The sequence below is a fragment of the Castor canadensis genome, chromosome 2, assembly GCF_047511655.1.
Source record: "Castor canadensis chromosome 2, mCasCan1.hap1v2, whole genome shotgun sequence".
Lineage (NCBI taxonomy): Eukaryota > Metazoa > Chordata > Mammalia > Rodentia > Castoridae > Castor > Castor canadensis.
Genome location: NC_133387.1, coordinates 47,551,179 through 47,568,098, shown reverse-complemented (window position 1 = coordinate 47,568,098; position 16,920 = coordinate 47,551,179). Strand labels below are relative to the sequence as shown.

Sequence of the window (16,920 nt, the reverse complement as noted above, 5' to 3'; positions counted from 1 at the left end):
GCAAACATCAGACAACAATTAACAGAACCTTCAGGTGAATATTTGTGGGGAGCAGCCATTCCTGTTATCTTAGTAAGGAATTTTCTCTTGCTTGTCAGTATTTTAATGGAAGATTAAGTGATTTTTTTTTTTTGCTCAAAATTATATGTAAAGTTCAGAATGTCCTGGAATTTCCTAAAATTTTTATAGACAACTCCAAACAGTTCATTAATGCTCATGTGTTTGATTCAGATTGCAGTCTGTCTGACTGTAGAGCCTGAGTTTTTAGATTGAGAAGTTTTCGCTGCATTTGCTGATGACATATTACTCATGAAATGTAACTAAACCAAGAGTCTTGAAGTGGTTACATAACTTCAAGATTCCAGGGGAAAATAGTGCTCTTGTCCTATTTGTCAATATCCATAAGGCAGATTCTGTAGCACTCTCCTCCTTAGTCATTTGATTTTGATTAGATGACTTAAAAAGTTATTTAAGTCAATCCTTTGCTTCTAATTAATGACATAGAATAGCCAGCATGATATTTTACCAAAATTTTACATCTTTGTATCAGTGTGTACCTATGGCTTCTCTGTCCTTCCAAATCAAATTTTACATTTTCCCTCAATTTTTAGGTATTAGTTATATTTGCCTCTGGATCTTTGTTAAATATGTTTGGAAAGGCCAAGAGCCATGCAGAGGCTCAAATTTTATTTTCCCTGTAATTTTATAAGAAAATATGCTTCATAGATGACCTGAAATAATACCTTGTGAAATCAGCTGTGGAAAGTTCCTGCCTGGACTCAGTTGTGAATTCTCACTTTCTTTACAATTTTGAATTTTTAAATGCTTTTGGACTTGAATATTTCCATAGGAGAGTCATTGTATATACTGCAGCCTTAGAAATGAGGTTAAACTTGTGTTAAAAGTGCAGTGAGCCACAGCTTTTTAGCTATGATTTATGACTTATCTACTGATTAGGCTCCATCCATTTTCTGAATTATATACTGGCGTTCTGAACTTGGCCAAAACAGCAAATGTTAATAAGCTCTCGTGTGAATGCACAGTCCAGTAGTTTAAGTTGCATGTGAAATTGTTCCTCCTTTTAATTTTTAATCTCTGCTTTGTAATCTGCAACCCATCTGCTCTCAGTTTAGCCATGTATTTGTATGAGGAATGAAGAAGCCTGGACTTTACAGTCAAACTTGGTCCTGCTACTTACCAAAGGGACAACTGAATAATTTACTCAAATTTCCTAAGCTTCTGTTTCTTCCACTTGAAATGTGTATGCCTTGCCTGCATGCCTTGGCGATGGTATGCAAACACAGTCTTTCACCAGAAAGAAGCTAGTCCTATTTGTAGCACATAACAGAGCCCAGATGATGGCACAAAATGTTTCTTTAACTCTATATCTTAGGGTACTTTCAGACTTTGTAGGGTGTCCCTCCCTCCTTCTCCCCCCACCCCCCACCATTTCTCACCTTGACCCCTTCCTTGGTCTATAAACACCTCTCTCTGATCTACTTCCACCTCTTTTTGTCCACTCACATCTCATAATGGAAATTCTAGAAGATAATCAATCTATCTTTCTTATACAGCTTTTTATCCAGGAATAATAATAACTTATCAGGTTGTGTTGAGAATTAGATAATATTTGAGAAGTGCCTGAAGGCCATTAAACAAATGATGGATGTGACTGTTATGATCACGTATCTGCTGAACAATGGCATCAGTAGAATCAGAGTCTATTTGATCCTTAGTACTCTGCTCAGCATTGAGAGAGCTAAGATGTGCTTGAGTCACTGCGTAGAGACCAAATATTGAGTTGCTCCCTGAAGCTCACTGCTGATTGACTGGGTGAAATGAGTCTCTCTGAAAATAACTAAAAGACTTTCTCCTCATTCTCTTTGTGTCGTATTAGTGAAAATGGGCTTTATAGCATTTCTGTTCTCCAGTAAGAAATCCTGTGAGGTGTGTGTGTGGGAGGTTCCTAGGTAGTTTTTGTTGTTGTTTGTTTTTTAACAAAGGCATTCTACTAAGAGGAGGGTGAAGAACAAAGGCTTAGTGACGATGGTCATGAGTCCTACCTTGACCATTTACTCGCTGTGATTTCTGAATAAGTCCCTTCATCTCTCAGACCCCAAATTATTTATCTGAACAGTGCTCTTTAACCAGTGGAGGAGTCTCCCCCACTACCTCTACTTGGTGGCTCTCTGAGCTATAAGACATGCATATAATTATGTGTCCCCAGGAATATTTTATCCACCATTAGCATTTTCCTACTCATTTCTGTTTGCTCCTCCAAGTTCCTCTTGTTTGGACATACACAGAAGAGCTTTAAAGGAGAATTGTCTGCTGGTAGCTGACTGGTATTCTAAACATTTTTGTTGCTAACCGACAGAATGTGTAAGAGGGCTGGCCCATTTCCAAAGAAAGACTAAAGAAAAACTATTCAATTTACTATGTAGATGCTTGAAAGTGATTTAGAACAACTCTACAGCCAGACTTTCCAAAGAGAAAGTCATCTTTAGGACAGGCAAGTGACTGACTCATTTATCCAGAAGATAAAGTGATTTGTTTTTTTGTGGATGGGGAATTCAGTTTCCTTATTTACAAGGAACAAGGTCAGAGCTGAAGATGCTGTCTTCCAAGTACAAAGCAAATTTGTAGAGGGTGTATTTCACTGAAAGCCAATGTATAAATTACATAAGCGGGGGGGAAAAGAGAATTATAGGGTCTGCAATTGCTTTCGAGGGTACAAAAGGACATTTGATTTTTTTTTCTTCAAGCATAATTCAGAAGGAAGTGACACCCTAGGGAGCCAAGACTGGGCTTTTCTGTAGGGCAAGGAAGGCATTTGTTCCGGGAAGGGAACGGTGATGAACACAGGGCTGTGGAGGTAGGGATGATCTCTGCGGCTGAACAGCGCTATGTACGAAGCCCAGGACACAAGCAGTCCCTTTGACCACTAAGTATCTTATTGTACACAAACATATCAATATATCAGGCCAGAAGTAGTCTTAGGATTTCTCTACTAAAGTGGCTTAAAAGTGGCACTTGGAGTGGAAGAGTGGCAGGGAGACTTATCTTGAATTTGCTTTTTAATGTGTGGTATATTCATCTAAGCTTCTAGGGATCTGAGGGGGTGTTAAAATTCTCTCCAGTTGTCACTGCTGTAGAAAGAGCTTCTTTTGGTCCTCTCATTCTTCTGTGATGGGAGGAAAGAGTCATCAGAGACTCACAGAAAGTGAAGCTCCCCAGGTGTTTTCTGTTTTCCAGGCCACCAAAGACAAAGAGGAGGCAGTGTCTGTCCTTCTGGGATCCACAGTGGTCCATTGTTACTTGATGGTCCAGGTTTAGTTTACAGTGATAATTTAGAGTTTGCTACCTCTTAAGGGCCTTTGGTTGCTGTTGCCTGGTGAAATAATTACTGAGGCCTGAGAAGGTGTGTCCAGCTGTCTTAGTTCTAGAAGAATCCTGAAGAGCTAAGAGGCTGTCAGCCTTAGAGTTTTCTGTCAGCACAAACCTTAATAGTTAGAGCGTCAGCAAAAACTAATGACACATTGGAAGCTTTGGACTTTAAAAGACTGCAGAAGATTAAGATTTGGAACCACCTAACTTTTTTTACCTTAATGAAAACTGAGAAGTCATTTTCCTGTGACATACGGGAGGATGTCAGGTGCAAATGGAAGCACCAAGTGTGTGACTTTCGGCTCCTAAACTATGAATACATTATATTCCTGTGTGCAAGACTTGTTTTAACTCTTTCTGACTAGAAGACAGGTATAGGATTACCAGGTAAAACGGGGGTGCTGGTTCAATATGAATTTCAGATAAAGACAAGTAAATTTTAGCATAAATCCTTCTCAGGCAATATTTGGGACATGCCTACACTGAAAATTATTTGAAATTCAAATTTAATAGGGAAGCCTGCATTATTATTATTTACTAAGTCTGGCAACTGTAGCTGAGAAGTAGGTAATGGGTTGCAATGTGAGAATAACAAAGAGTTGCATCTCTTCTGCCTCCATTTTTCTGTTCTCAGAGTTCAAAAAAACTGGCAGCTAAGGAACACCTCAGGCCAGATCCCCTGGGTTGGTATATGGGGATTGCTTATTTGCACATGTTTTCGTCCCATGAAGAGCCAGTGTAGCCTGGGAAATAATGCAGAGGATAGGAGTCAGTTTTCTGAGTGAACAACTAATCTTTGTGCAGAGCCTCATGATAGCTTTCTGGCTTCTTTGTGGCCTTTGTTTTTAAAATTTCCAGAATAAGTATATTCTTGGTACAGGACTTGGACTGTCTCAAGTTTCAACTTCCTCATCTCTAAATTAGGGGGTGGATTATCTTTAGGGTCCCTTGCAACTCTAATCTTCTACGATACTATGATGGTAGTGTATGGCAAGGGTTCAAGCATTAAGGAGGTTTTGGCTTTTCTCTGTCTCTTTTGCATACATCTACTTACCTGCCATTCTCATTAGAGCTATGAAGAAAAGAGCAGCCCTGTTTGCCTCAATTTTCTAAGACCAAGGTGGTGGACAATTCCCTGCCCACCCTGACAGCCAGGAACCTAGATAAAGTCGTTCTAGCTCCCTTTCTGTAGGCTCAGCCATGTTGATCCTTAAGAGATACCAATAGCAATGGGTGAATGGTCCAACTGCCTGCTTGCCCTGCTAAGGGCTGATGCTGTAGGATTTGCTCTTTGTTTGTTTAGAACTAACTGAAAAACTCATGGTCAGCAGCACAACTTTGTGTTCTGTGACCAGAATATGTATGTGAGTGAATCTTCTCAATTAACAAAAAATTATGTTGTCGTCATTTGGAACTAGTCACTGGGCAGGATAATTCTGACGCTTCCAAGAATTTGGAACTTGCATGCATTAAGCTTGTGTTGGCTTGTGTTTTACTTCTTTTTGTTGTTGTTGTTGTTGAATGAAGTTTGTATTGTTTTCACGAGTGAGAAATCATTGTAGGCTTAAAAAAATTTTTTTTATTGTTTTATTATTCATATGTGCATACAAGGCTTGGGTCATTTCTCCCCCCGTCCCCTCCCCCTCCTCTCCCCCCCACCCCCTCGATACCCAGCAGAAACTATTTTACCCTTATTTCTAATTTTGTTGTAGAGAGAGTATAAGCAATAATAGGAAGGAACAGGGTTTTTGCTGGTTGAGATAAGGATAGCTATACAGGGAGTTGACTCACATTGATTTCCTGTGCGTGGGTGTTACCTTCTAGGTTAATTCTTTTTGATCTAACCTTTTCTCTAGTTCCTGGTCCCCTTTTCCTGTTAGCCTCAGTTGCTTTTAAGGTATCTGCTTTAGTTTCTCTGCGTTAAGGGCAACAAATGCTAGCTAATTTTTAGGTGTCTTACCTATCCTCACCCCTCCCTTGTGTGCTCTCGCTTTTATCATGTGCTCAAAGTCCAATCTCATTGTTGTGTTTGCCCTTGACCTAATGTCCACATATGAGGGAGAACATACGATTTTTGGTCTTTTGGGCCAGGCTAACCTCACTCAGAATGATGTTCTCCAATTGTTTTGCTGGGTGGAGTTACATTGTGGCATTTACAAACGTTCTTACAATATATCACATTTATCATAATTGAATTCACTCCTTCCATCATTTTCCTTTATCCCTCCCCTCCCCTCATTCCTGGAACAGTTTCAGTAGGTCTAATTTTTCCATTTACACACCTGTGCACACAGCATTTGTACTATTTGTGCTTCTTTAATGTGGGGACAAATCAAAGCAGTTATGGTCTGGAATTGGCTCAGAGTAGCTCACAAGATCTGATTGTGAAATCACAGAAATTTTGACAACTGATTATTCAATGTAGCCTTTATTAAAAATTAAATCATAAAAACTTATAACAAATAAAATATGCTAAAACCAAAGAGTAAATATTAAAAACACACCTCTAATTCTTTTTTTTTCTACATTTCCTAACTATTTTACTCTACATATCTTTGCTCTTGTTACTTACATCTATCATTTCTGTGTGATGCAAATGCTACATAATACTAAACAGGCCTTGAATTATTGTTTCCTTGGTATTTAGATATAAGAAATTAATGGAGAACATGTTTCTATGCCGATTAAACTTAAAAGTGGCCTGTGTGGTAGTACATGCTAATTTCTGTGGTGTAAACACTCCCAATCATGGAGGATTTCTAGCTACCAAGGTCTGGTTGGTATACAGATATAATAGATGCAGAAAATTCTTAAAAAAACCTTTAAAAAAATCCATTGGTCCTGCTTTATCTCATCAGATCTTGTTTCTCTTGATTCCTGCTGGAGTTTTAATGTGTTATTTAGAGGAGAACTGGCATTTCCTTTATCTCCTGTTTTCATGAGGAAAATTCTGGAAAAATAACCCACCTTCCCCATCTGTGTCTCATTCTGTTTAGCAGACTGATGAGTTGGGGGAGGAACTGAATTTGTTTGCTGAACTTTGGACCTGAGGACATCTGAATTCTTTGTTCTCCTGTGTGGCAAGCTTCTGGGCACTGGCTCTGCTCCTAGGGAGAGGCCTGCAGTTTTGTGGTATAAGATAAATTTGGGGATAGAATGTTGGAAGCTGTATGTGGCCTCATAACACTAACATATTAGATGTAATTAAGATGACAATCTTATCTCCAGTTGTTTGTCATTTTCATTTCATTTTTAAATTGGTTCTTAATTCAGATGGGAGCTTTTAAAGCCTTGCATGCTGTGATATGAAGGGCCTTAAAGACGAAGATGGGTCAGTAACAAGTGTTCCTCCATCCACTATTTGCTCCCACGGTCTGGTCCTTACCCATGTTAGTTTAACCAATCCCCCACGAGGTGGCCTAATTAAATCTGTTAATAGCCAATCTTCTTCATTTCTCTGGTCTTCACAGCCCCTGTAATAACCCAGCTCTGAACATTCTCTCCACATGATGTTTGTCACACTGATGTATCTGGCTTTCTTTTGACTTTGTAGTCCTGGAGACCAGTGTTTGAATCCTGGCTCTCCCATTTACTAGTTAAATGACCTGGAATTTAAATTTTCTTAACCTTTGGTTGGTTTTAAATTTGTGAAATGGGGATGATGATAGAACCATCCTCTTAGAGGTGTTTGAAGATTGAGCAAGTTAAATAAAGTACATAAAGATTTCACATAATCCTTGGCACCTAGTAGTCCTCAAAGAAGGATGGCTATTATTCTTATGATTTTCCCCTTGTCCTCTCTCCCACCTATCAGGATTTCTGAAGCTGGTCCTCTACCTTTTCCATTTATATCCATTTTGAGGATAACCATGCCTCGCAGCCCTAGCAGGTGCATACTTGGGTGGTACACAAATCTCCTACTCATAAATGCTGTCTATTATGCACATTTCTGATTGACGTTCAGACATTACAGATGAACTATCCTCCTGCTCATTTTCCGTCCAATCCCAAATTCATATACCCTTACAATTTCCTTGTACCTACAAGTAGCACCCTGCTTTACCCCAGATCTCAGCCTTCCAAGCTACATTCTTTATTCCCCATATTTGACTAGGATTAAGGCCCACTTACTCCTTCCCAGGACTAAGCTTGACATTGGCAGAGGAGCTGTGGGATATCCACCCCCACCCCCTGCAGTCTCTTGCTGCTCTCTGTCCTTCACGTTCTTGTTTTCTCCTTTGTGCTTTTTGCTCATGGTGCTCAAGGGGCACTTGAGGATCTTTAAGTTAGTCTTTTATTATTTACTGACTTATTTTACTCTCTGACTCTTTGAAATATCTGTGTCTTTTCGTTCAGCTAGCTTGTAAACTCCTTGAAGACAAAAAACAGGTCATAAACTTCTCACAGTTACTGTTATAGTACACAACAGTGCTCAATAAAGGCTTCCTAATGGGACGAATAGGTCGGCTATAACCCTTTCTTGTTAAGAGCGAATTGCAGCTCCTACTGACTGTCATGACCATGCCAAGGTCTTCACATGCACACTGCAGGCACACTGTCAGCCAGCTCCATCTTACTTACTTTTATCTTTAGCTCTGTCCTGACATGAGTCCTCCATTCAGTCTGAGTCTTTACCATCAATACACAGTGCGTGCACACATACACACACACATAGAAAGAGGATAGAGAGAGAGAGAAAGAGAGAACGAACACTGGGTATTAACTTGATAATACCCAGTCACAGTTTTGCCTGAGACACTTAGACATTAGGAACTCATCACCTTACAATGAAAACTGCAAGGCTAGACCACCTGGGAAGAGCTAGGAAAGAAGATGAGAAAACAATGCTATGGTGAGGTAGAGACAGACCGGGTAGTTAGCAAGAACATTTCTTTGCAGAAAATTGTCAAAATGCAAAGGTATGGCTTTCTTTTAATGGCAGGAGTAAGGGGTGGGGGGGCTTCCTCCTTATCTCATACCCCGTTGGGGGCACTTCAGGAGGACTCCTCAGAAACCTTGATGTATGTCCTCTGACTTCCAGTATATGGTACTCCCTGGAGGTGAGGGATGGGGCTGAAAAATTCCAACCCTCTAATTAAGGCTTGTTATTTCTGGTCGAAGAAAGCTTGTTATGAATAATCAAGCACAGTCCTATCATTCTGGAAATTCCAAAGGTTTTAGGAGCTCTGTACCAGGAACACAGGACAAAGACCAAACCATATATTTCACCCACAGAACCTCCTTTTGCTCTGGAGGTGTCTAGCTTTGAGGCAGGTCTGGGTTATAGAACAGAAGAATCTTATTTCAAATAAAATTTGGCGTTCCATTATTCAAATCAGCATGGACATTTTATAGTACTAAAATAACATTGGTCTTGTGTCTAGAATAACTGAAGCCTTTTTATTATTGAAAATGAGATAGAAATAGGATAGGTCCTGCTGAAGTATCATGCCAGAGGTAGAGAAGAAAGGTTCCAGGAGCGGGTTCCAGGAAAGAGAAAGAATAAAGCTGTTTTATTAAAGGTTGTCTTTGATACATACATCACAGTACTTTTCCTTCCATGTTGTTATCACATTCCTGGGTGCCATGTGTGCAGAAAGTTCTCCGTTACTGTGTGTGTGCAGGTATAGGTGTATTTGCACACCACAGCCCTTTCTGCCATCCAGGACTGAAGGTTGAACTCAGTTCCTTCAAGGAATCTTTTCTGACTACCGCAATCCACACGACTTTCCTTTAAAATTTTAAAATTATTATTATTATTATTACTTTTGCAGTACTGGGGCTTGAACTCAGGGCCTGTTACACCTTGAGCCACCCACCAGCCCTTATTTTTGTGAAGGGTTTTTCTAGATAGGGTCTCCTGATCTCTGCCTCCTGAGTAGCTAGGATTTCAGGTGTGAACCACTGGTGCCCGGCTGGTTTTATTTTGAGACAGGGTCTCACTATATAGCCAAAGCTGGCCTTAAATTCGTGATCCTCCTGCCTTAACCGCCCAAATGCTGGGATTGCATTTTCCAGCACACCTGACTGTTTTTTTTTAAACCGTATGATCTAGTACTTAAATATATGGCCCAGCCATTTATCTCCATCATTATGAAAAGCTTGTCAACAGAAACCAGTGCTTTTTACCTTTTGAGTATTTTCTTTTCTTTTTTTTCCCCCTTTGGTGCTACTGAGGGTAGAACTCAGAGCCTTGCTCAGAGCAGGTGTTTTACTGCTTGAGTCACACCCGCAGTCCTTTTTGCTGTGCTTATTTTTGAGAGAGAGTCTTGTTTTGTGCCTGGGCCGGCCTGGATTATAATCCTTCTATTTATGCTTGTAGGTAGCTGAGGTGATAGGTGGATACCCCCATGCCCAGGTTTTATTGGTTGAGATGGGGTCTTGTGAACTCTTTGCCTGGGCAGGCCTCGTGTATCCTCCCGATCTCTGCCTCCCAAGTAGCTTGGCTTGAGTCACAGCATCTGGTCACTTTTGGGTTTCTTGTATCTCTTCACACTTGCAACCTAACAAATGCTATTTGCTTGCTTGGTCAAGTGGGTCCAAACTTTATGGTCACATCCATGGTTGGATAAGTGGACAAATGGCCAACTTTGGTCTAAAATCTAAAATGAAATCTTTTTGTTTCTTGTGGGAAATTGCTTGGCCAATGGATTATGGAACAGAGTATGCTAATGAAATAGCTGAATTTTGTGCCATCTTGTATTTGTTTAGTAAAAGTTAAAATACCACCATAACCAATGCCTGTGGTAAAATACTACAGTAACCAATGCCTCTTCAGGACTGTCTCCTGTTCTCAGAAAATATTTTTGGTCAATTTGCATGTTACTTTGAAGTTTGCTTTACCTCATAGTCACCAGTAGACCTAGTAGGTCCTTGGATTATTAACATTCAACTATGTAGCTTTTTTTTTTTTTAACAGCACTGGGGATCAACCCCAGGGTGTTGTGCACCCCAGGTAAACAAGTGCTCTACCACATGAGCCATGTATATCCCCAAGTCCTTTTGTTTTTATATTATGTTTGAAACAGAGTCCCACTACCTTCATCCAGGCAGGCCTCAAACTTGTGATCTTCTTGCCTTTGCCACCTAAGTAGCCAAGATTACAGGTATGCACCACCACGCCCAGCTATCAAAAGGCTGAAACATTTGGCTTTTGATAAAAAAGTTTTCTGTGGAGCCAGGAGAGTTTTCCAGTCAGCTTGGAGTGCATCCTGAGGCCAGATCTCTCAACATTGCTTTAATTATGAGCAGGCCAAGCAATTCTTCAGATGCCTGCCTTCTTTGTGAGCACCTGGTTTTCATTGCTCATGGATGGTGAAGGAAGTTAGTTTGATTTTATGAATCTACCCATCCACCATTGGACAAGCAATGTGTTTGAGTGCTCAAAAGTGTGAGACTTCTCAAAAGCACTTCAGTGCTCCAGTGAGCCTAATAGATCTGGAAATTCATTTTTAAAATTTTTTTTTTCATTTTTGGAGATGGTGTTGACCTATGTTCCCTGGGCTGGTCTCCAACTCTTAGTCTCAAGGGATCCTCTGACCTCAGCCTCCAGAGTAGCTGAGACTATAGATGCACAGTATTACAGTATCAGGCCCTGCCGTGGTCTACAAGTTGTTGATGACTCTGAGAGCAGCATGCATGAAACATGTGTGTGCACTGAACACGTGAACTCTGTGCTTCCTCTGCAGGTGATACAGGCTTGCCATTCTTGCCCCAAAGCGATTGAGGTCGTCGTCAATGCCTATGAACACATCAGGTGGAACATAAAGTGGAGAAGAGCTATCCCTGATGATGACTTGGAGGTAAACAATCGATTCACTTCCCATGCTTTTCATTACCAAGTACTGCTAGGCTGCCATACAAGCACAGAATTTTCTAATTAAAAATGCCATCTTTGAGATGCTCTTTCAGCTTCCTTAAATATAATGAGACCAAGGGCTATCAAATGCAGGCATGAGAGTATATAGTTCTATCAAATAAATGCCATTAGGAAGTCTCTGGAGGGATTTCTCTATTTAGGGGTAGGTTGAATAAAGGTGGCAGTTTTACATTTTTTCAGTCAATTTAGATAAATGATAACATTTGGGATTGCTCATATAGCTTTTTTCGCCAAGAAATTACATTGTTTTCTGTGGACATTTCACTTACTTTAAATTTTGTGAAGTGATTATTACTAGACAGGAAGTAGAGCCTTACCAACCATTTGACTTAACATGGCAAGTCCTTAGCAGAGCCAAGTCCTTTCTATTTGTGGACTTTCAGACTTTGTCGCCTCTGTACACTTATCCTCCCCTCAAGCATTGTGCCCTTGGGTTTAGAAGCCGAAGGCCGTCTCTGACACATGAAGAGGTACCAGGCACAGAGCACAAAGTTCCCTAGGCTTACAGGTCTATGATGTAGCCATGCAATCTAGTTCTGCTATTAGCTACTTCACCTTTGAAAGTTACTTAATGGGACAACTTCACTAATCCTCTGTTCCCATTAAATATCTGAATATGTGGGGCACCCCAGGTGGATGAAGGGCATACAATAATGTCAGATTAATTGAAAATTGCTATTTTGGTTTAATCTGGTCCAGGCAGTTCATATGAGTACACTTTATCTCATTTCCTGGGTTCGGAGCTGTTCAGGATTCCTTCCCCTTTCTCCATGTGCCACTGTCCCTCCCCCCCTCCCCATCTCAAATTCACGTTTAATTCCATTTCTCTATGAGCGACCCTAGAAAGCTGCTTTTACCTGTGAAGTAGGAACCTAATGCATCATTATCGATTTTTTATTAATGTAAATAGTGTGGGGGTGGGGCTTCCTCACGATTAACCTATCTTGCCTTCCTTTTCAGAGACACTTTGATTTTTACCACTCTCTCTTCACCGTGTGCTGTAACTCTCCAAGGACCCTCATGCATTTATCGAGATGTGCCATTCGGAAAGCATTACACAACAGATGCCACAAAGCAATTCCTTTGCTTTCCCTCCCATTGTCATTGAAAAAGTACTTGCTTTTAGAGCCGGAGGGAATCATTTATTAAGCTTTATGAGACAGCAGTTCCAAATCCTAGATATTTAAGTGGACTCGCTGGGTGGACACAGTTTGCATAAATAAAACGGTCCTTGGGCTGATGATAACACTTCAGGGATTTCAAAACACTTTACAAACACTATGTCATTAATCCTAGAGTATCATGGTTAGGGGAAATAAACAAGAGATGTTAGGAATTTTCAAAGACAAGTATGTATTTAGAAGGTACTGATGTAGCAGTAGTAGCTAATGTGCATAGTGCTCTTATGAGGTGCCTGATATATTTTGTGAAACTTTTCATATATTATCTCATCTGAAATGGGACCCAAGTTTTCCTACAACCTATTTCATTCTCTACCTTATCAATAATAAGTTTACATTACTGTTCAGTTCGTAATCTAGCAGATTTTGTGAGTGACGTCTCCGCCCATGACCAGTTAGCAGTCATTACTGTCACTAGATTGCAGACTCCTATTCCCCAAACCAAGCTCCTCAACTTGTTTAGGGAAGAATGCCCATGAGTGTAGTCAAAAAAGGAGATCCTTGAGTGAAATTAGACATGAGAGAGAAAGACCAGTCCACTTAATAGTCAGGAATGGACGTTTCAGCACACACTCATTGAGCCAGGCACTGGAGATGCACAGGTAAGTCCGACGTGACTCCTGCCCTCCAGGGTCTCACCCTTTAGCCAAGGATCCAGACATACAAGCAGGTGACTGCTGTATAAAGTGACGGGACAAGAGTACAGGTGCAGACTTATTTAGTGCTTACCTTTCAAAGGTGTACTTTTGATGTGACATGTGTGGTTTTTTTCCTTGAAGCATGAACACAAAGAGTAAAGGGATTGTAGAGGTACCTCCTCCTTTTATTAGGGTAAATGCATTTAAGTTTCTTCAAATGTCTAGAAATTGCTTTGTTTTAGTATAGTTTCCAATTAGCCACTTCCCAGACTCTGAGAAAAATACTGCGTACTCAGTGACTCTCTGTACATGACAAGGAAGTCTAGAGAAGTGGGGGAAGGGAAGATTTAGTTGATTATTGTGGTCTTTTTATGTAGCAGAGTAGCATTTAAGCTGAAAGATAAGTAAATAGAAAGACTTTTTGAAAACAGTAAACGTTTGAGAAACTTGGTAAGATAGATGTGCTAATCAGACTCTCTAGTTTGTGTTTTTCAGAAAGAAAAAATGTGGAGAGTTCACCTCTGGGCCTCTGGCTTATAAGGCCAAGTTTGCTTCACGTTTTTGTTCTTGCTAATCACTTTTAGATAAACTCATTGCTCTTGGCATCACTTTTTTAGAGGCTACAGCAGAATTGTTGAAGTGCAAACGAATCTATTTGCCAGTTGTGAGCAGCTTTCTTCTATCTGTGTGGTCCTCCATCTTATTCAGCCTTGGATGCATGAGTGTTGAATAGGGACACCGTCAAATATTCCACTAGATTACCACTAGGGTGTGCTTCTAGACTGGGATTCTCTCACTCCCGGTTCTGTGTAGAGAAAACATGAGTGGATACAATCATCTTTCTAAGTATTGTTTTTACTCAGCTAATTTGGGGAAAATATTTTGTGTGGAAACAGGATCTCTATCATGGAACAGAAAGCCGAACTTGTATGAATTACTCATATAAAGCATGATCCTTCAAAGAGTAGTTTGCTTGAGGGTTGTAGACATGACTCAAGTGTAGAGTGTTTGCCTAGCAAATGGAAGCCTATGAGCTCAAACCCCAGTACTGCCAAAGGAGAAAAATGTATATATATTCACACAAAAAAGTAGTTTGCTTGAGCAAGTGGTATTAGAACATATCCCAGAATATTGGAAGGGTTGCAAGCTTCTCTCCATCTTCAGGAACATTCTGGCAGAAAAAAAAATTGTGATCCAGTGACTTAGGACAAGTAAGGTAATGTTGAGGGCAAGAGAAATTGATGTTCTTCACATGGGGAAATAAATACGTTTTTCTATTGGCTTGCTTGTGTTTAAACATCTGTATTAATCTGGCATAGAATGTGTGGCCACTTGTTTTGAATTGTTTACTTGTGGACTTACCGTGATTGTGATTTTTTTCCTCATATTTGAACTTGTATGGAGAGAACTTAAATAAAGCTCTTTTGTTTCCTTTCTTCTTTGTGAGTTGTTTATTTATCAATAAGACCATTTCCTCACACAGGGTTGACTTTTCAGCGGCGATACTGAAGAACTCTACATAGTGCATTGCTTTCTTCAGCATTTAAAAAGAAAAAGAAAATGAGGAATTGTGCATGTAAATAAGTAGTGTTTACAAAAGGAAGTAAAGGGTAAATGTGGCCAGGACACAAATAAAATGCAGGCCATTGCTACAAGAACAAGAGTGTTTTAATAATAACAAAAATGTGCTGAATCATTCTTGACCACTTCTCACCATCTCTGTCATCCTGGGGTTTTTCATTTTCCTTCATTCTCACCATTCACTCAACTCTGAGCAAAGCAACAGAGGAAATTATATTGTCATGATGGCTTTGTTACTTTCTGGGAGAACTTTTTGTAAACAGACATCTGATGTCCTGAAGAAAAAACAATCTCTTTTCTGTAAGTTACATGAGAAGTAGAAGTTTGAAGTGAGGAAAAGATCACCTGTTCAGTTTTTTCTACCTAGACACACTTGTGCTCTGCTTTTTAATTACCTAGTGTTACATCTCTACTTGTCCTTCCATTCTGAACCCAGTGGGTTCTGAGCAAAACACAGTAGCCAAAAGGTGATGGGAGGGCTGGGAAAAGTAACAAACCATTTGCCGTGAGTTATCCGAGTTGGAAAGAGACAGCTGAGCCTTATATTTTTATTACTCATCTGATTCTGAAGAACTCACAAAGTTCTAAGTTGATATACTTTCAAAACTTTTTTAAAAAGAATCTAATTCTTTGTTCATTTTCTTTGAAATGTAAACACCATAGCTAGTGCTGAAAGGAATTCTTTTTCTCTTTCTATAGGGGAATAAGCCAATACTGTTAGGTGTTCAGAGTTTTGGCTCCAGGATCTGTCTGTCTGGGTTTCTATCCTGACTCCCATCCTCATTTGACTCATAATCTAAGGAAAATGGCACACCTATTCCATGCCTTAGTTTTCTCATTTGTAACATGGGAATAATAGTGGTACCTACCTCTCAGAACTTTTATAGGATTGCTTTGAATTGTTAATATAGTAAAGCAGAACGGCATGACACATAACAGGCATTGTTATACTATTGCTGTCTTCATTACTGTCATAATCATTGTTAATTAGGGATAGGTTTCTACCAGTGGGGTAACATATCCTTAGAGTGAAGCTATGAATGTAGGAAATACCTGGACTACCTCCATTTGCTTTGGAAAGTGAAGCAAGTGAGCTCCTACTATGTGCTGGGTTCTTTGATGACAGCTGGAACTCAATGGGGACAAGACAAACCTGGTCCTCTATCTTCTTGGGCTGTTTTGAGGGGAGGAGTGGGTTTGGGAACATCACTGACGTGAGGATTAGCAAACAAGCAAATTGATTAATTTTTGAAACTGCTCCTTTTGGTAAGTGGGTGTATCAAGGAGGTGTTAATAGTGTTGGTATAGACTGTGATCAGAAGACTTCCAAATTCTTTGTGTCCCTCGGGAAGAATCCATGGCAGGACACGTGGGTGTAAATGGAGTTTATTAAAAGTTAGGAAAGGAAATACAAAGGGGAGCTTGATAGGGCGTGGGTGGAATCTGGAGGCCAGGATAGCATGCTTCTCTTTTCTAGGTGCTTTTAAAACCTGCGCTAATCTAGGAAAAGGGAGGAACCAGGTGATTCCCATCCAATCATCAGTGGTGGGGAGGGGCATGTGTGGATCTCGACCAGGTCAGGGCTGGCTCAGAGAATTTAATCAGGACTGCTATAGCTGTCCATAAACAGAAAATCTAGATTCTTACATGCTACATGGATGAATCCAGGCAGGATATGTAGATGCAGCGAGAGTGATAATAAAAGTTTATTAAAGGTGAGGGAAAAAAGTTACAATAGGCCATTATGAGCCAGGTATGAGGCAGAAGCATAGTTACAAAAGTATTTGTAAAAGGTAAAACCTGAGCAGTTCTTGGTCACTAAAATAATAGATGAGTGGGGAGGGGTCTGGGTGGCTCTCAGGCTAGGATTTGGGCTCCCTTCCGGTAAAGGTGTGAACAATCTGCATATATTTGCAATTAAAAAGAAGACAGGTGAAAGAGAGAGAGAAAGAGAGAGAGAGAGAGAATATGTTCAGTCTGAAATACAGTGTTAAGTTATTTATTTTGTTTTAAAGACCTTTTCTCTGGCCTGGCCTGCCTGAGGACTACTACACATGCAGTTCTGAGTTAAATGTGCAAGGAAGAAGAAGGGGGCTGTGACCAAGTCATTCTAAGAGTTACTTTTAGATCCAAGTACTAAAGGCTCACGCTTGTAATCACAGGTACACAGGTGCTTGGGATCCCAGTTTGAGGCTAACCCCTGGGCAAATAGTTCCCAAGATCCAAAGTCACCAAAATAAAATGGGTTGGAGTT

At 40.2% G+C, this 16,920-nt stretch overlaps 1 protein-coding gene across 1 annotated transcript in view; it reads left to right on the top strand.

Moving 5' to 3' along the window:
• Positions 1-14,488, top strand: part of Asb4 (ankyrin repeat and SOCS box containing 4) — a 51,606-nt gene extending 37,118 nt beyond the window's left edge. The window contains exons 4-5 of the mRNA XM_020174795.2: positions 11,076-11,189; positions 12,227-14,488. Coding sequence (XP_020030384.2) covers positions 11,076-11,189; positions 12,227-12,415 — 303 coding nt within the window. The 3' untranslated portion in view covers positions 12,416-14,488. The remainder of the gene's footprint in view (positions 1-11,075; positions 11,190-12,226) is intronic.
• Positions 14,489-16,920: the final 2,432 nt, after the last annotated feature.